Genomic DNA, 20,416 nt, shown 5'->3' on the forward strand with positions numbered 1-20,416 from the left:
ACTTGTGCATCAGTCCTGGCTGGTTGGTTGCACCAGTCAGGTCGTGGGCTTGAATCCAAATCAATGACTTGGGCATATAATCCAGGCTGACATTTTGGTGCAGTACAGAGGGAGTGCTCAACTGTCGGGGATGCTTTTAAACCAAGGTTAAGAACATCTTTGTGGACATCAAAGATCCCACGGCATTATAATTTTTAAAAAGCACCAAATAACATTGAGGAAAGTAAATCAATTAACTTGCATATGCCAATCAGTAGGCAGTGAACTAGTACTGGACAGGGGGAGAAAATATTTACTTGCACTACCATATTCTATGTTAAAATTGATGAGCAAGTCACAGCATTCTGTTTCAAAGTACATTAACAGAAACTGACCTTGTTCTCATTAGTGAAATCTTCTTACTCCTTTCGATAGCACCGACTGGAATTCCTAATATTAAAGACCCATAGTAACTAATGTTAGCTCTAAATCAAACAGCAGAGCTATTAATTTCTTCCACAGCATATGTAAGTATGCAGTTGCATTATAAAGCAACTGAGTAGCAGTGCAGACATGTATTGCCTTCAGCCGTCTGAGGGTAGGGATGAATTTTAGATATCATGAATTGTAATGATTCTTCTCAGTAAATTAATTGAAATCCATTGCAAAAAGTATTTGTTCTCTCCCATTTCTTGCTAGCTATCAAGCTGTCATGTGATGCACCTTATATTTCCTGAAGTTCTGTAAAAAAAATATTGATGCAGAAGTGTTACATTTAACTGTTAATAAAATTGCTGAGTGATTATTTGTAGAATGAATAATTTGTAATATTCTTGTTTTACAGATGATATCAATATCGCTGCGATCATAGGTGGTGTTCTTGTTGTAACCCTTGTTCTAACGATTATCACCATCGTCATTAGGCTTGCATACAAACGAGGATACTTTGCAAGTAAGTCAGCTCATTCTAACTGGCAACCGTCTTTTGAAGAAACCTCTGGTTCCAGCAATTGAGGGAAAGATGTTTATTACTGTAATATGATTTTTAATACAACACAAATAACCAATGAAAGATAGTTGCATCCTGTTGAAGAGATGACTGATCTAACCAGCTTAATACGGCACAATGTTCTAATGACAAATTCTGTGGCCAGCAGTAAGCTAATTGGAGGTAATGTGGTTTGTACCATGCTGTCGAATCAATATTATACTGTTCCCTATTTGTATACTGTTTAAAATATTAAAGCATTTTGTATCCAGGCAAGCACGGTTCAGAAGTAATCTTTATCCTCGAAAGGCCGTTGTGCAATACTATGAGCTTTGAAGGCAGCCTGCTATTGATCAGCAGCGGGATCTTCCAGTCCCACTGCTGTCAATGGGGTTTCCCGTTATTTGCACCCTCTGTCACCAAGGAACCCATGGCAGGGGGCTGCTGTTTGGAGGAACCAGAAGATCCCTTCCCTCTATTTTCATTATCTTTCTACTAGTTTTCTCTCATTAGAAATAATGTGTATGTATCATAAATTATTATAAGCATTCACTTATCATTTCATTCTAATTTTATCCTTGCCTTTTGTATTGTCAATGATGATTTCTATTATTTCTTCTATTGCCCCTCCCCTAGAGAAACATCCTCCAAAAGGGTGAGTTGCTTATTCTTGGAACCTTTATCTAACCAATAATAGACATCTGCACTGGAATTAGTTTAGTCTTAATATCCAGGGATAATATTTTGAGCAGTGGGACATCAACAGTGGCTATAATTATAGAATGGAAATGTGGGAGGGCATTTGATCTATTGTGCCTATGCCAAAATTCTGAAAGAACTCTGCTGTCTATTTCCCATAACTGTAAATTTCTTCTCCATGTATTTCTCCAATTCCTCCTGAAAAAGAAATCTCACTCACTTAAAATTAGGTCAATTTGGAAATCATAAAAGCTGCATAATGATTCCAGAACACCCCCCTCAAAAAAAATTACTGTATTTTAATATACCTCATTTTTATTATCTTTAATTTTGGATAAATTATTTCTAACTTGGGGGATTTATTTGAATGTGATCCACATCTTGTAGTTGAGCTTTTAATTGGTATTTAAATTTGTTTTAATGATTACCGGGTCTTAGTTATCATCTAATGCAAAGAAGTAAAACATATTTTTATTTATTTCAGTTACCAAGCTTCCTCAAAGGCAGATGATGTTGATTATGTCAGATCAAATCCTGTGGACAATGAAGTAAGTTGAACAATGACATGAGCCGTAAAAGTGATAATTGTGGCACACAAGAGAACTGGATGTAACAGAGCAAGTTAATTCACTTTAGATATTTCAAAAAGGTACATACAGAACATTAATCCTAAGACTCTGCTGATATAGATCCACTAGTGTGCTGTGGCATCTTGTTTAACAAAACAATATAGAGTCATAGAGGTTTACAGCATGGAAACGGGTCCTTTGGCCCAACTTGTCCATGCCACCCAGTTTGTACCACTAAGCTCGTCCCAATTGCCTGCATATCCCTCTATACCCATCTTACCCATGTAACAGTCTAAATGCTTTTTAAAGAAACAAAATTGTACCCTCCTCTACCACTGCCATGGCAATGTTTAAGTCAAATGGATTTAACTCCATGAAATAAGGTTCAACCTCTGACCTGTGGAAGTTTCTTTGTACGACTAATTTTTGTGTAAATTGCAATATAACTTGTTCCTTCCTCTTATTACAGGGAGACTTCCGACACAAATCTTCTTTTGTTATCTAAAAGGGGAGAAGACCAGAAAAGTGAAGACAACAGGAAAATACCTCTTAAAGGAACTCAAACCAGTAGTGAATTTAAATATTTGTTATTTTATGGGCCACAAATCTATAAAAGGTTAATACCAGAGTCTTGTAATATAAAATGACTATTTTGCCAAAGCTGTTGACCACTATTTTCTGCCACTAAACAATGACTTTTTTTATTCCCTTTTCATTTTTGATACCACATTACCTTGGTGCTCATAATGAGATCCTGTAGTAATCTGCTGCTGTAATATCTGGCTGAGTCCTAAAATCTGATTCAGAAAAGTAATTTCACACATTTCAAGTTTACTGCTTCTTGGCCATTATCGATACAACAAAGTTCAAACTCTCGGCCCAAATAATTTCTCAGAAACACAATTTATTCGTAATTGGTTCAAGGCTTTGATCTATTAAATGGATGTATCAAATTATCAGGGTGAAGAATGTCTCAGCTGATGAGTGCTTTTTCTGTTGAGGCCTAACCAGGTCCCATATTTATTTGAAATCGTGAAACAATTTATTTTGTGTAAATTTGTACAGAATATGCCCAAAATGTCACTTGAAAGGATATTTCATTAACCTGGAACCCTCGATAATTTTTTCCTTAACCTGTGACATGCAAGCTGACAAGAAATTACTCTTAAATGTGGAAGAAGTTCATAGGAAATCATGGGTTGGGAAAAATGTAGATTTTTTTGGAGTTGTTCCATACTTGTGTTTCATGACTTGTTGTAGTTCATCCGGTTTAAATATTAAGCTAATATGCAGCAGTGCTTCATGGCTTTTTAAATTCAGATCAGTTTACCAACCAGAATGAAATTGCCCATCAGAGCCAGGAAAGCAGTCACTGAATAAAACTTTAAAGAAAGGATACTTGAACAGTATTGAATTTATTTTGAGATATTAGTATTCCTCAATATATGCCTCGTTGACAAAGGAGTGATATTTCTGACCTATTGCATTTATCAAGAACTGTATTTAAATATCATTGCTTGTTATTGAGAAGCAGTTTTACATTTAGGAAAAGCAGAGGCTTTTGACTAAAACAAAGTTCTGGGAAAAACTCAGCAGATTTGTGGAGTGAGGAAACAGGGTTAATGTTTCCAGTCCAAAATGATTTGTCTTAGGAACCTGAGGCTTTTGACTTGTATGTTTGAGGTTGTATCCCATTCTATGCTTAATTGAGGGAAGAGGGTTAAGACAAATGTAATCAAATATTATGAAATGTTCTGGCTGGGGAAAATCAACACCCATAATGGGAGGTGTTCTGCAGTCAAGTTCACACTGCATCAGATTTGTTTTGAAATTAAAATGTTTTTCAAAGTTTATTTGCTGATCAGCATTAGGATTTAACTTGCATCATTTCATTTTAGTAAGAATAAGACTGTACAATGGAGTATTAAGATGTTATTTCCTGCAGTGCAGTCCTTTCCCAGCTGTAATCTGATTTTAAATTCATCTGATGGCTTTTCAATATCCTTTTATTCAGCCCACGGTTTTTCACCTGCTATGCCCCAAACTCCATTATATTTGGGGCATTAATCTTTTTCATGGGCTGGAGAAAAACGGCAACATTGAATCAATACGATCTTTATTCAACAGTTCTGTAAATTCAAATCCATCTATAAGCAGAACAGCAAAAACATTCTGGAATTAAGGAACTTGGGTGAATCTGCTACCTTTAGCACTTTACATCCTGACCAAAACAAAAGTTGAGGTTAGTGCATACTTATCTATGGTTACTATCCCACCAATTGATTAATATCAAACCTTTTCAGTCTTAAAGCTCACTTTGAATTGTGTTTTTAAGTACCCTCGTTGGACTTTTTGAAAAATTCTTCTTGGGCTTTACTGCATTTAATTTTAACCGAAGAGCATTAAGCCTGTTTATGATTAACCTGGTGTTGTTAAACTTCTTACTAGGTTCAAGTCCAACAGGTTTATTTGGTAGCAAAAGCCACACAAGCTTTCGGAGCTCTGAGCCCCTTCTTCAGGTGAGTGGGAATTCTGTTCACAAGCAGAGCATATAAAGACACACTCAATTTACATCTTTGTAGAAACTTGATGTCTGTGTCGATATGCGCGATCTTGTAAATTGAGTCTGTCTTTATATGCTCTGCTTGTGAACAGATTTCCCACTCACCTGAAGAAGGGGCTTAGAGCTCCGAAAGCTTGTGTGGCTTTTGCTACCAAATAAACCTGTTGGACTTTAACCTGGTGTTGTTAAACTTCTTACTGTGTTTACCCCAGTCCAACGCCGGCATCTCCACATTATGATGAACCTTCCCATTCATAAGCAATTGCAGCAGGTTGTCAGTCAAGAATTCCTGAAATTGTTCAATTCAAGTAAAAGGATTGCTTCCAATAGATGTCCAGTATTTAATAGTTTGCCATATAATACAAAACATTAAAGACAATACGAAAATGACTTGCAATTACATAGAACCTTGCAAACAATTAAATATTTAACTGTCTCTTGTAATTATAGAAAATATGGCTGCCAATTTGTGGGCATCTAGGGGTTCCATAAAATGCAGTGAGATGACCAGATAATCTACTTTGTAATGTTGAATAATGCATAAATGTTGCCCAGGACTGAACTCCTGTTTTTCTTTGAATAGAGTCATGAGATCTTCCCAGGCCTATGTAGATGGGCAGATAGGGCCACGGATTAACACTATTTGTGACAGTGCAGCACTTCATTAGTTCTGCACCAAAGTGCCAGCCTAGATTATTAACTCAAGTTGCTGGAGTGCGACTTGAACCTTTTGATTATACAAGTCTTTTAACGCAAGTGCAGTATTAATACGATGAAACAAAATGGATCTGGTTGCATCAGAATCCAGTGATTGCTTTTTATAGCTTAATATTTTTGAAATGATTTTCAGATGCTAATTTTTTTGACAAATATTCCATCACTAAAATGTTGAATAACATTCAATGATTCCTGAATTGTAGTTATTGCACTCATTAGTCTGTTTTGTAAAATGGTATTGGGTGATATGTGTATGTTTTAGATGTGTTTATATGACAAACAGAATATTTCCTTTGTGAGAAGTAATGTATAGTACAGATGTTGATCTTCATTGCAGTTGAGATGTGCATAAAGGTACTCCCAGAAGATCAGTTCTTTTGGGTCCAGTGCTCATATTTAGTAGAATCTTGTTGCATAAGAATGTGTCGATTGCATCCCAAAATTCAGCCACTTTCCAGAGAGAAGCCACCTCAGGTCACACTTCAATTATTTTCTTTTTAAAAAATCATGCAGCCCATCAGTCTGTCCACAAAATATGAAATCACCGTTCAAAGGTTTGTTCAGTTGGTTCAATTTATGAAGGCAGCAGAGTAATTTTTTTTCTTGTTACTTTTAAACTTAAAACAATTATAGTATTTCTTGGAAGCACATGGTTTTAAATGGTCCAAAAATTCTACTTTTTGTATATATCTGAATATTGCTGATTAAATAGGTTTGTATTAGAAACTCATATCACATTAGGTAAACATATCAATTTATTTATAGAATCCATTGTAAACTTTGAAGTGGCTAGAAAGGTTAGGGTACTTGGCTTGAAGTTTTTTTCTGAATTTTGTAATTAGCAAATGCAGTAACTCGGTCATCATAAAGCAATATTGCCTGACCTAATCTGATCAAACAGTTGAAGCCCAGTTGCATTGGAATCCCTTGAATACATAGTTTGTGTTTAAATAATTTTCAGATTTTTAAAATAAATATTCCACCACTGTTTAGCAAAGTGATTATTCAGTTGTTGTTATTGCACTCATTTCAGTTAGTATGCAGGCATTTTGTAGAGGCATTGATATGGCCCAGCCATATGTATTCCTATTAATCTAAGTTGACAAAGTTGAGGGTTAAATGTTACTTTGAGCTGTAATATTAAACTGCAGCAATGTACAAAAGTACCTATTAAAGAGTTCTGTGTTGCTTCTGCTGGCACAAGTTAATTACACACACTCAAAATTAAAGATCGTGAATCAAAGTTTATTAATTTAATACAGAAAATAAGTGAGCTCTCCCAAAAGACCACTGTCATCCAAATTTGGAGGTGGGGGTTGTTGATAGAAAACGTGCGTGTTCATTAGAAGTTAATAACAACACCAATACTAGCTTAGAGCTACTGCCATTCCTATTTTTTGCCCTTTCCCAAGGAAATTCTTTTTTGCAATTTTAAATTCTTCAGTTGAACAGACTTATTGAAGGAAGGAGAAATGTGATTTCATGGGAAAAGCTGAACCTATTTAACTCTGCAAGAGGCAGAATTATGCAATGCCCAAATAACATTAACATTAGTCCATTGGCTATGGATAGATCAATGCCACTGGGTACTTCTAATCAGTATCAAGTGCCTTTATTTAAAAAGTTAAATATATTAGGAATTACTGTTACACTCGAGCTTTAGATTTAGGGACTCCTACCTTGTGCCAATGTGTGAAAGTTGTTTCAATGGATTCTCAGTATTTTAAAAACCCTAAACTTGAAGAATCTCATTCTCATGCATTCCCAAATGAAAATTTTGGCCCATCTAACCTTCATGTTTTTGATTTATAATATGTGTCAACATTTAGAAGAAGCTGTCCCATCAAAAAGTAATTTCTTGAACCTCATTGAGAATACCGAAGTAATGTTTTCTTTTCCTGACCTTGAGAATAATGAACATGGTGAGCCTTTTTATGCTATTCACATGCTTGTATGATTTTGCTCAGACGTTCCTTCCAAATTTTGCAGGGGATAATCTACTGAATTAAAACTTTGCACAGTGAGCTTGTTGATCCTGATTTATGGAATAAACCATAACATAAACATTTCGGGGGGAAAACGACCAATACTGACACAGCAGATTACCATCATTTAACCTAAAAATCCACATGCAAAGTTGCTCTAAGTATTTCTGCATTGTTTAACGAGCAAAAATGGCGCCTCGAATGGTGTTAGATTTTTGCGTTTTCACTAATAATTACTGTCATAATTTCTTGTCATCCTGAGCTATGTTTTCTGTTTCAAGCTGGTATTAAAATTCAGTATTGCATTTTTTAAAGGGAAAATATGATTGTACTTTGAACCTCAGTCCTGCAAAAAAAACTCATTACTTTGATCAGTGCTGAGATTATACTTTTGTACATGTATCCAGTATTTCATTACTTCAAAAGAGAATGAAGTTGATCATCTACTAAGCATTTAAAAATAACTCTTACATGCAAAGCACCATTAAGAGCTTAATAAAAAAGCTACATTATTGTCAGCAGCAACAGAATTTGGGACTTCACATGCTCTAAATATTGGCTCAAGTTTAAAATTACTGCCAAAATTGCTCCATTCAAGTAAATTGTCAATGCCTGTGCAAAATCTGAAGGAATAAATTTAGTAAATAGTTTTGTAGTCACTAAAGATGCAGCACTTGGACCGATAACCATACTTTGTGAGAAGGGAAAAAAAACAAATGGTATGAATTCAAGCAAGTTCTTGGTTTCCTTGCAAGCATTGAGAACAAAGACAAATATGGGCGCTGAAACTTTTAAATCCATATTCAATGTATTCCCACATTTACACTTGTCAAAAACCAATTCTGAATAGTGTATATTGCAAGACCGTTATGCTGACTTGAACCAAGCCACACATTTAGAAGTTAATTGTATGCAAGTAGTATTTAAACATGAAATACTGAAAATTCAATTGATACAACTAACGGTACATTTTTCAATGTGTTCAAAATCAATAAAACTTTACTTTTCTTGATGCTGGTTTGATTTCATAATTCAGTGAAACATCAGTGACTTTGATTACAGCTGTATTACCAGCCCTTAATTCTTTTCCTAATCCAGCTTTGCTAAGGAACGCGTTAGCCAAGCATCTCATAACTTTTTATCTTATCAAATCTCAATTGTATACATTAAATAAAATTCATTTGCAAATTTGTGAAAGTAATCTAATCAAATCCACCTTCAATCCGACTGATGGTATTTTGCATTTATCAGAATATATACTAAATGTTTGTAACTCTTATTAGCAGTAGTTTCCACAAATTGGGGGGGGGGAGGGGAGGGGGAGAGAGAGAAAGGAGGGGAAAGAGAGATGGTGGAGAGATGTTTTACTTCAGTAGGTACGACTCTACTCCAGTCATCTAGTACAGATACTGATTGCTCGTGTATCTTCCCCAAAACACTAAAGTTTGTACATGAATTTTGTGTGGCTAGCTCTAACAGAGCTTCAGAGCTCAAGCTGATCTTCACTCAACCTACATGCACTGAACAAAAAAGGGTTACAGGATAGGGAACAATTTTTCACCTCCCTTATAGCTATCTGTCAAGCAAATACTTTAGTCTGATTTAAGTAAACCATCTGTCAACCAACTAGTAATTTTTCTGATTATCCTTTTAGGCCCCAATTGAAAACCATCCTCAAATCATCTTCAAACTAAGTGTGGTAACTATTTCCAGTCACTATGCAGTACACAGCACCACCATGTGGCTTAGTCAGGTCAGACAGTAATTTACTGTTTTGGAAGTGAAGATATATAAATAAAGCAGTAACTGTAAATCATGAAGCAAGGATAATTTGTCATTAACTACTTGTAAAATTTCTACACACTTGAATACACATACAAACTGAAGGATTTTATCATAGGCATTGATGGATGACCACTGACTCATATACAGTTTGAAAAACAGCAGAGATTTACAATGTTCATTGCTAAATAAATTACAAGAGGAAATTTAAAGTTGCTCAGCCTTGTAGCCTTCCTCATTTAGCAAACTCGATTTCACTGATTATTTCTGTTACCCATCACTTTTCAGGTGAATATTTTTTTTCTTCAATTTGTGACAACACCTGCTCCCAAATATGACAAGTTTTTAAAAGTACATCAGACCCAATCAATTGCCCAATACCACTTTTAAAACCCAGCTTTCAAAGTATAGTACACTTAGGAGTCAGGTCCTGTTCTGTCAGTGTGCCTCAATGTAAAGCTAGTAAGAGGAAAATATTTCAGCATGGTTTGAGTTCCCATTCCCAGCCTCAATTAAGAGGTCATCAGCAAGCCTTTAATCCAAAAGAATTAGACCAGCAGGATACCTTTAGCGGCATGTTACACACTGAGCTGAGAAGAGAAAGCATACACATTCTCAAAGCACGCACACAACTATATAATACAAATTGCAAACTTCAGTTTGAAGGTCTTAAAGGACATTTTCTCTGAGATCTTGTTCTGCCTTGAATTTGGTTTTCTTTCCTGATAACTGGCGATTCCACATTCCATTGCCGTGGGTGAGGAACTCTAAGGGAACAAATACATTTATAAAGTTTTTGCACCAAGTCTGACTAAGTAAGCAATCATGACGTAAAGGTCCATTTGTGACTTATGAATTTTTTGCGACCATAAAACATTGTCCAAATCTGCTAAACATTTGGAAACCTTCAATAATTTGTTCTTGTTTGACCTCAAGTCAAGCATTAGATTTATCTAATATTTGTTTTCAGTGCTTAAGGCACTGCATCAGAAAGCATATTTTGAATGGATCACAAGTTACTATGGATATGGAAGGTCATCTGGCTCTTTTCTCCTTGCAGAAAAACAACACATTTCCCCCCCTTGTAGCATCTGAAAGGTTTTTATTTTAGTAGTGAGTGCTTGGATAAGTGGAATTTGACCAGTGGTATTCCCCATGGAACTGTATTTTTCACTATACAAATCACTTAATTACAGAATATTCAGCAAAAATCAAGAGGGGAGAGATGACAAACTTTTTCATTTAAATGTTAGGACCTGGAACACCGTACCTGAATAGGTGGTGGTAATTGATTCCGCAGATATTTGAGGGTAACGAACTTGTACAATCACGTACAAAAGCAGAGATCTGTGACTAAGCATAACTCCTGAAGAGCCAGCACATTCATAATGGGCTCCGGGGTGTAAGTTTCTATCACTCCAAGTAAGAACATTGGCAGTTAATAGCATGTAGTCACCAATTCCATATTATTTAATCCATTGTGTTGTTAGGTTGCCTGAGCAGTTGAAATGGATTCGTAACTGTATTTGATATATGAAGTCAAGAAATAGCAAGAGCCCACAAGAGTGAACTGATGAGGGAGTAGGATGGATACAATGAAACCATTATTTCTATTAAGAGGAAAAAAGAGAGAACTGAACAGTTTTACTGATACTTGAGTAGATTGTATACATTTAACAGTAACTTGACATTTAATAACAGACAAATGGCGGATGTGTCTCCAACTAAAATCCTGAAATCAAGTAAAGCCAGGAAACAGGTTTTTGGAGTAACAATTTCAGACAGCATTCATCTCCCGGAAGCTTGGGAATTGGCATAGATACAAAGTAAGGACAGGCTAGATCAGGAATGCCACAAGTAAATGACCCTTTAGAACAAATTTGAAGCACTTTCTTCCTATGAAGATTCAATGTGGACGGGCACAGGGATTTTGTCAGTTGATGATCTCCGGTCATTGAAAACAGTGCCACGAAGGGATAATTTCATTAAATAAATATAATGGAAAAAGTTATGGCTCAGGAAGAGGCTATTCAGCTCGAGTCCATGCTAGCTAACTGTAGAGCAATTACTCCCATTCTTCTGATCTATCCTTGTACCCCTGCAGGTTTATTTTGCTCTAATGCCCAATCATTGTTTCTGCTTCCTCCACCCTTGTAGGCAGCCAAACCCAAATCATTACCACTTGCTGCATATAAAGGTTTTCCCTCATATCTGGTCTGCATCTCTCACTCAAACTTTTTATGTTCCACAAGTTCTTGCACAATCAGCTAATGGGAACAGTTTTTCTGTGTGTTTTATCTAAACCTTTTTTCCTTGTACACCTATCATATCTCCTTTGCTCCAAGGAGAACAATCCCAGCTTCTCCAACTCAACCAAGGATTTTAGCAAATCCTTCATCTCTAGAACCATTCTGGTATATCCCTGCTCACGGACCCTCACATTCTCAATGTGGTAACCAGAATGAGATGCTGAATAGTGGGTTTAATGGTGAGTGATTATACAATATTAAAGATGATCGTTTTTGATTCCTGGCCTGGGTAGTAAACTGAAGGAACTTTAGAACCTGCCTGAATTGCGTCCCACTGTAAAGGAATGAGACAATTGGCATATGGAATTAAGTTCACATGAAGGATACACATTGACATGTAGTTGGGATAACTGGAATGTTTTTCCAATTCTTTGGAAGAAAATGGCACTCAAAAATAATCACCAGAGTAAGACAACAATGGCTGTTGACACTGAGAATGTTCCTATATCAAAAGCTGAGGAGGCCATGCAAAGTAACCATGATACAATAGCCACCTTACCAAAAAAGGATTATGGAATACAATTTTCTATAGGAGTGAATACAGTTAGACTTACCTATGCACGTTTTAAGTTTTTACATTCTAAGTTGCTAACAACACAATGAGGAAAACCATGCCTCTGATACCCGAGTGAACATGATAAACAACCTCCCCTTAAGCAGAGAAGAATTGTGAAGTTAACAGTGCAAGGACTGAGAGTATAAATTAGAATGGGTGAACTCAATGTCAGAGCAGGCACAGGAAGTGAAATATGGAGATGATCTGATATTTAAGAGAGTGCAACAAAATATTAAAAATGTAACTTAAAATTTGATTTTTTAGAAACCCTGAAGGGATGAGATTCGTCATTTGTTAATTTTCAGTGCCAGAGACATTGGGGCAGCAATGAAAAAAAACTCACTGGAAAAGGTATCTAGACTAAAATGGGCAAGACTGACATTTCAGTAATCCGTTTAGTTCATATTTATAATGCAACTGCAGCAATGTCAATGCCACTCGATGCATTTCAATAATGCACAAAAAACCATAGAACCATAGAAAATTACAGCTCAGAAACAGGCCTTTTGGCCCTTCTTGTCTGTGCCGAACCATTTTATGCCTAGTCCCACTGACCTGCACTTGGACCATATCCCTCCACACCCCTCTCATCCATGAACCCGTCCAAGTTTTCCTTCAATGTTAAAAGTGACCCCGCATTTACCACTTTATCCGGCAGCTCATTCCACACTCCCACCACTCTCTGCGTGAAGAAGCCCCCCCCTAATATTCCCTTTAAACTTTTCTCCTTTCACCCTTAACCCATGCCCTCTGGTTTTTTTCTCCCCTAGCCTCAGCGGAAAAAGCCTGCTTGCATTCACTCTATCTATACCCATCAAAATCTTATACACCTCTATCAAATCTCCCCTCAATCTTCTACGCTCCAGGGAACAAAGTCCCAACCTATTCAATCTCTCTGTAACTCAGCTTCTCAAGTCCCGGCAACATCCTTGTGAACCTTCTCTGCACTCTTTCAATCTTATTTACATCCTTCCTGTAACTAGGTGATCAAAACTGCACACAATACTCCAAATTCGGCCTCACCAATGCCTTATATAACCTTACCATAACACTCCAACTTTTATACTCGATACTCCGATTTATAAAGGCCAATGTACCAAAGGCACTCTTTACGACCCTATCCACCTGTGACGTCACTTTTAGGGAATTCTGTACCTGTATTCCCAGATCCCTCTGTTCAACTGCACTCTTCAGAGTCCTACCATTTACCGAGTACGTTCTTCTTTGGTTTGTCCTTCCAAAGTGCAATATCTCACACTTGTCTGCGTTAAATTCCATTTGCCATTTTTCAGCCCATTTTTCTAGTTGGTCCAAATCCCTCTGCAAGCTTTGAAAACCTTCCTCACTGTCCACTACACCTCCAATCTTTGTATCATCAGCAAACTTGCTGATCCAATTTACCACATTATCATCCAGATCATTGATATAGATGACAAACAACAATGGACCCAACACCGATCCCTGCGGCACACCACTAGTCACAGGCCTCCACTCAGAGAAGCAATCCTCCACAACCACTCTCTGGCTTCTTCCATTGAGCCAGTGTCTTATCCAATTTACTACCTCCCCATGTATAACCTAGCGACTGAACCTTCCTAACTAACCTCCCATGAGGGACCTTGTCAAAGGCCTTGCTGAAATCCAGGTAGACAACATCCACCGCCTTCCCTTCATCCACTTTCCTGGTAACCTCCTCGAAAAACTCTAATAGATTGGTCAAACATGACCTACCACGCACAAAGCCATGTTGACTCTCCCTAATAAGTCCCTGTCTATCCAAATATTTGTAGATCCTATCCCTTATCACACCTTCCAATAACTTGCCCACCACCGACGTCAAACTTACTGGCCGATAATTTCCCGGATTTCTTTTGGAACCTTTTTTAAACAACGGAACAACATGAGCCACCCTCCAATCATCCGGCACTTCCCCCGTGAATACTGGCATTTTAAATATGTCTGCCAGGGTGCTATTTTTGCAAAGCTAATGGGAGTACCACATTCCATCAGCAATTTCTGGATCTCCGCATTTAATCCCAAACCTGCCCTAATCTGAAGTTGCAGCAGCATTTGCAAATTTGCCCATCTGTATAAATTTTTCACTCGGAGGAAAAGGTAAATATTGAATCTCATCAGTGCCATGTTAATACAAATGAATAAGTTATATTGGCTTGTGTTATGCCATCAGAAGTATTTCAGAAATGTGAACAAAGCTGTTAATTCTTCACCTTTTGGAAACAAATTGGTGAAACCACAGTCATTCAGTCAAATTTCTTACACCACTTTCAACAGCACATCAAAAACAGGATTTGAACATCTGATGCCAAGATCCCAAACACTTTCCTAGTATTTAGTCACTTACGGTTTATCTGGAGACAATAGGCACAGCATGTTTTTCTGCTCTTCCTGTGAATGTTCTTTATCTGTTTGTGACAAATAAGCAATTAGCTCTTTTATATACATAATCCACAGACAGCAGAATCATAAAGATCAAAAATTACAGTTTAAATCTTTCATCTTGCTACAGTACTTAGAATTATCCCAAGGGAATTTACTGTGCATATGCACCCAAGAGATTTAAACTTATGTACTTAGTTTGAAGTTAGGTGCATGACACATTTTTAGTTTGCTCCAGCACTTCACCATTCTTTCCCAACTACTGAGCTCCAATTTGTTGCTAGTATTGATTAAAAGATCATCCTTTCATCAAGTACTATGAAAGCACACACATTTCCTTCAATAGTTTCTCCCCAGTCTTTACCCAAGGCATATTTTATTTCTAAAACAGGATTACACTTCCCAATCGAAACACAATGGCTGAACCACATTACAGGCAATAACTTGGAGATGTTTTGTTTTTTTAAAAACTGACTCCTTCCGCAGTTATTTCAAAAGCAATGGAACCAAGTTTTCTAGACAATTTATCAACTTGTTTTACACTGAACGGTTAGCAAACAAACTATAACACAAATCTGAAGAAAAGAATCTCTTAAAATTTCAAATGAACAAACTTCCAGACTAAAATTAGTCCTTCCATCCTGCATTTCATCAACATGTCAACAGTTCAATGAGTCGTGTTCCTGATATCCGGGGCCAGATTTCACACTCAGCAGTGAAACGATGACACTCGCTGCTGAGCTCAAAGAAGTTTGCCCACCATGACTTAGCAAAGTTCTGTGGGCGTGGATTTCACCTTTCCTGATGTCAATTTCATTCTGTTGCCAGCTATAGAGAATCCCTAGTGTCCAGCAACAGTGAGCTCATCAAGCAGGCCAAGCAGCCAATGGCATTAAAGAATTCTCATAAATAGAAAATGAGGAAGTACTTAATTTCCTTTTGGACTTGCACATGGGATTAAGGTAGAAACTGAAGTATCATGAAGTTAATTTTCTTCTTAAAACTGGAAATTGCTTATGACTCTCCACCCAGAGGCAGAGAGGTTGTTCCTCACTAATTATTGACTTGGTACACCATTAAAAACCCAAATACATCTAACTTGGGATGCAGCTTTCCAACAGAGAACAAAAGATAAAAAGTGGAAGTTCACATAAATTCAAAAGATATTCAAGATTTTCATCTGCCAAGATTTGAAAAGCGCACATGACAGAGTAGGAAATCCATGACAGCAACTTTTGAATCGAGCACTGTGCAGATGGCAGAAGTTGCTATCAGTTTCAGAGTTGCAATGACAGTGAATGCTGATAGTTTTCCTGTCACTACAACTGTAAAATCCAGGCCATCGTTCTTACGATAGCATGAAAGCCTTTGCAGAATGTCTAAACTTTAATGTTGAATATTCGAAATGAAATATCAGACTCAATTTCCAAACCTCCAGTTACTTTTCTAATTAGTTAAGTATTTATAATTATACTTGCACAATTCAAAAAAGTTCATATTGAACTAAATACATTTAGTTACTAACATTTTTATCACCTCCTCACTGGCTTACAGTCCCTTTTGTACAAATTCAAATATTATTCAGAAGTAACAGCCTACACTGTAGCTGAAAACACAAAATCTAGAAATGATGAAGAACATAATGATAGAAAAAAAGTGGCATTTTAATTGTAAATAATATATATTATGGTACTTTAAACTGCAATAAAGGACACTGTAAACTCACTCTTTTCAGATGCTGGTGTTTGTGTGATACTGATGTAGCTAACTCCTGCACCAAAGGTCACATTCTCCATTGTTCCTGAAAAGAAATAGACAAATTAAAATGATAATACTCCAATATATGACATCAGTTTCATTTCTTGGGAAGGAAAGCACGTTTTTGAATGGTATTGACACCTTTGTCACAAATTATAGGCAATTTATGAGTTTGTGCCACACCTATTAGGAATTAGGTTCAGATTGCTCTTCTATGCTGAACCCCCAACTTTTACCTACCCAGCGCCCTAAATGTTAGTATCTTTCAGCAATTTCCTCCCCATCGCTCCTGAAGATGATAAACTCTTACAGGGCAAGTTCAATACGTGCTGACAACCCAATTGTATCTCCTGCGCATAGTCTGCTATGTCTTGCTGTCCGTGAAGACCATCAGGCCGTGGATGTTCTGGAATGTAGTCACGGAGCAACAACCAATAAATTCTCATCTAAATCAAGTGTGCATATGACTAACTTCATTCATAAGTGTTAGAATTCTAGTCCAAAACTTTGATTTCAAAATAACATAGCATAGGATTCCTGAACCTTTACCTTCAGTAAAACTAAAATTCTGGGACATTTCCATGATCAAATTAAATGATGAAGGGTCACCAAACTCGAAACGTTGGCTCTATTCTCTCCCCACAGATGCTGTCAGACCTGCTGAGAATTTCCAGCATTTTCTGTTTTTGCTATTTAAGTTCTTCCACCTATTGCACACAATCTGCTCCTTGGAAAATTATGAATGCTCTCTCTCAGCTTTAATGTTGGTGCCAACAGCAGAAGATTGCAGGCAACCCAAGCAGCACAGAACCAGAAAGCAGGTAAAGAGCTGGGGCGGCACGGTGTCACAGTGGTTAGCACGAGGGCCCTGGGTTCGATTCCTAGCTTGGGTGACCCTCTGTGTGGAGTTTGCACATTATCCCGGTGTCTGCGTAGGTTTCCTCCGGGTGCTCTGGTTTCCTCCCACAGTTCGAAAGACATGCTGGTTAGGTGATTTGGCCATGCTAAATTTTCCCCCAGTGTACCCGAACAGGCGCTGGAGTGTGGCGACTCGGGAATTTACACAGTGACTTCATTGCAGTATTAATGTAAGCCTACTTGTGACACCAATAAATAAACTTAAACTCAAGAGCACATTCAGCCTACTATGGCCTTTCCTGGCTCTTTGAACGAGGCACCAAATTAGTCCAAAGCCACACAGCCCAGGTACCCATTCTGTTTTAAGTACATATATCCAATTACCTTTTGGAAGTTATTATTGTTGTAAAAGATTTCAGCAGTGGCTGGGTGGTAGCATCATCAGCTCAGAATCAGATGGTAAAGAACTGAAGGTGCATCAAAGAGACTTGGACAGAAAACCTATGCTGACACATCAATGCAGTACTGAGTATATATTGTACTAGCAAAGGTGCCATGTTTTTTGAAGGGAACATTAAATTGAGGTCAGTCTAGATGTATGTTGAAGAAGACATTTTCAGGTGGGTGTCATGCAAAAAAAAAATTGCCTGCAATCAAGTCTGGCATGCAGCATCAGACACGCAGCATCATTTTATAAACACTCTCCCCCACCAGGTGCTTGTTCCTGCTTTGCCTTATCTTGTTTAGTGTTCCAGATCTGAAAGAAAGCCACCCCGACAACAAAAATCTGCAACTGACACCCACAAATATGCCTTCCCTCACACATAGCAAGCAATATAGGAGAGAATGCGGAATCTGGCACTTATTACTAGCCAATGACTGCTGTTATTCTGGCAGTCTTCGAAGCAACCAACCAGCAGGTGTAATGGATGGGAACAGGTAGAAGGAGAACAAAACCAGCATTGGTAAATTATTTTAATCCATATTTGGCACATAAAAAGAGCTCATACCCTACACAAAACCATCATCACTAAAACACATTATCTGGTCAACTATCTCACTGCTGTTTACAAGAGCCTGCTGAACAGCAATACCAACTCTTCTAGGAGGTTTGTGTTAATGGCTGTGAAGCATATTCAGATGTCCCCAAGGTGTGAAAGGTACAATATAAAAATAAATTCTTTGCCCTAGTATAGTTACAGCATTTTCAAGATAGCTGCATACAATTTTATTTGCAGAATATGGATTAAAACCCAACAAATACTAATTACTTTTCAGTTTTCACTTCTTGAGAGAGGCTTCTAAGATATGCAAGTGTCTAGATAGGTCTCCACGTCTGGTTGTCTCTCTGCTACATTTTTTTTAATGTCTGGTGGGTAGCCACAAAGTTCTATAGACTCTTCCACTGCCGTCAATGCTCACTTGGTGTCTGCTTTACTCTCAGCTATTGAGCTTGAGTGAACATTTGCTACATTCAACTGTGGAGATATCTCAAACCCAATTTTTCTATTGCTACATTTGAAGAGTTCCTCCTTGGTAGTATTTTTAAGGCAATTTTGAAGCCAGATACATACATACACACACAGAATGAACCTCTGCGCTGTTCAGCTGTAATTTAAACTTCAAAATAACTCAATAATTCAATATTGAATTGTTGGAGAAAGAAGTTAGTGGTGTTTTAGTACAAGCGTACATCAGGTTGGGATATTAGATAATGGCAGTTTAGTATCACCAGTAGGACATTGTCAGCACACCACCATCCAGAGAGGCATTTTATTCATTATTAAAGATCACACTCACGGTCAGGAGTACTGATAGCTCGTTCAACCAGCGTGGCATTAGCAGACGAACCTCCTGATCTTGAACGCGCTCCAAAGCTCTGGAATGAATCTTTACAAAGAGAGTACTAGTTAAATGTGAGAAGAGATTGGCCATTGTTCAGATGTCATGCTGTTAATTTTAATAGCGCAACCTAAACATTTAGCAATGTGATTTTCCAGTTTACTTTAAAGCAAGAGTGCTCAGCGTTGCGGGAGAGAGTAAAATTCCCTTTATTTTGATTATAGATACTCAAAAAAACAACAGATTCATGGAAATATATCATTGATAGTTTAAAATTCATAAAACTATAGTTCAGTGAATGATAGCAACAGGCTCCAAACACAGCAATTGGCACCATTTTAATCTTGGTTCCAACAAGGGTTTAGCAACTAACATTTAGTGCGTGGTAACTGCACCACCATTAGAAAATGGTGCCAAACAATAGCAATTTACAGAAGGAAGTTATTTAAGTCCATCAGTTCTGAAGAGCACCTTGCGAGAGCATTCCAAAATTACTCCACTGCCTGCTCTCTCCCCACAAATTTTATCTTCCTCAACTTCAAATGTTTATTCAATCTATTCCTGGAAGATGCAGTACTCTTTGCTCAATTATTGCCCAGATTAAAATATTTCATATCTCACCAACTTCCAGCAAAAGTAATACTAATTGCCCTCCACCTTCTTGCGCAATTATGAATTATTGACCCCTTATTGGCAATACTTACCTCCCCCAGTCCCTCACAAGCCATAGTGCAAGATAATAAAGTCAATTGTGCTGTCTCTACTGCTACCTAAAATAACTAATTTCACTCATAAACACTGGACCTGCGATCTTTATAGTTGATTAGGCCTAGTATCACTTGGCAGTGCATTCATTAACTATCAGGGCAGTCTCTAATCGCTTGGTTCTATTGCCTCATTAAATATGCTGAACACAGAGGATACAGGAATACTATTTCAGGAGATGGAATTGAATTCTTTAAAAACAAAACTGCTTAAAGTAATAATATATTTAAATTTCAGGTTTTAAATATTCCCTATTATTTTAAAATGAGCACACTTCAAAATTATAATGTATTACATACAGTTTTGAAAATACATTGCTAGTAAACTGGAGATTAATCAGATTAACACAAACCACCTCACAAAAAAATGTGTCCTACCTTCAGCACTACCACGCCCAGGAGCCAACCTTTGTACTGTGTTACTCTTTCCATCAGAAGACAATGGCATCAATCCCACGCTGTTGTTACGCCTTTTCTTACCCATTTCTGCTGCCTTCTTTGCAGAATTCAGAATGGCCACTGAACTCAACGACATTGATCTGTAATTTACAGATGTAAATAGCTTCAGAGTTAGTTTTTATTTTCTATTCCATTGAGGAGTCTGTGCGCTGGAGTTGTTCGTCCCATGCAACTGGTGACCAAATGCTAAC

General features: G+C 37.4%; 2 protein-coding genes across 4 annotated transcripts in view; one reads left to right on the forward strand and one right to left on the reverse strand.

Moving 5' to 3' along the window:
* Positions 1-9,870, forward strand: part of jam3b (junctional adhesion molecule 3b) — a 52,148-nt gene extending 42,278 nt beyond the window's left edge. For 2 of the 3 annotated variants that reach the window (XM_078198881.1, XM_078198882.1), the window contains 4 exons: positions 824-931; positions 1,604-1,622; positions 2,151-2,214; positions 2,705-9,869. In XM_078198881.1, the coding sequence (XP_078055007.1) occupies positions 824-931; positions 1,604-1,622; positions 2,151-2,214; positions 2,705-2,740 (227 nt within the window). In that variant the 3' untranslated portion in view covers positions 2,741-9,869. Of the gene's footprint in view, positions 1-823; positions 932-1,603; positions 1,623-2,150; positions 2,215-2,704 lie in introns of all 3 variants that reach the window. The other variant, XM_078198880.1, reaches the window with a different exon arrangement.
* Positions 8,288-20,416, reverse strand: part of ncapd3 (non-SMC condensin II complex, subunit D3) — a 77,978-nt gene continuing 65,849 nt past the window's right edge. The window contains exons 31-35 of the mRNA XM_078198875.1: positions 20,145-20,305; positions 18,961-19,050; positions 16,271-16,345; positions 14,510-14,570; positions 8,288-10,049 (exon numbers count right to left, since the gene is read on the reverse strand). Coding sequence (XP_078055001.1) covers positions 9,938-10,049; positions 14,510-14,570; positions 16,271-16,345; positions 18,961-19,050; positions 20,145-20,305 — 499 coding nt within the window. The 3' untranslated portion in view covers positions 8,288-9,937. The remainder of the gene's footprint in view (positions 10,050-14,509; positions 14,571-16,270; positions 16,346-18,960; positions 19,051-20,144; positions 20,306-20,416) is intronic.

This window comes from Mustelus asterias, chromosome 27, assembly GCF_964213995.1.
Source record: "Mustelus asterias chromosome 27, sMusAst1.hap1.1, whole genome shotgun sequence".
NCBI classification, from domain to species: Eukaryota; Metazoa; Chordata; class Chondrichthyes; order Carcharhiniformes; family Triakidae; genus Mustelus; species Mustelus asterias.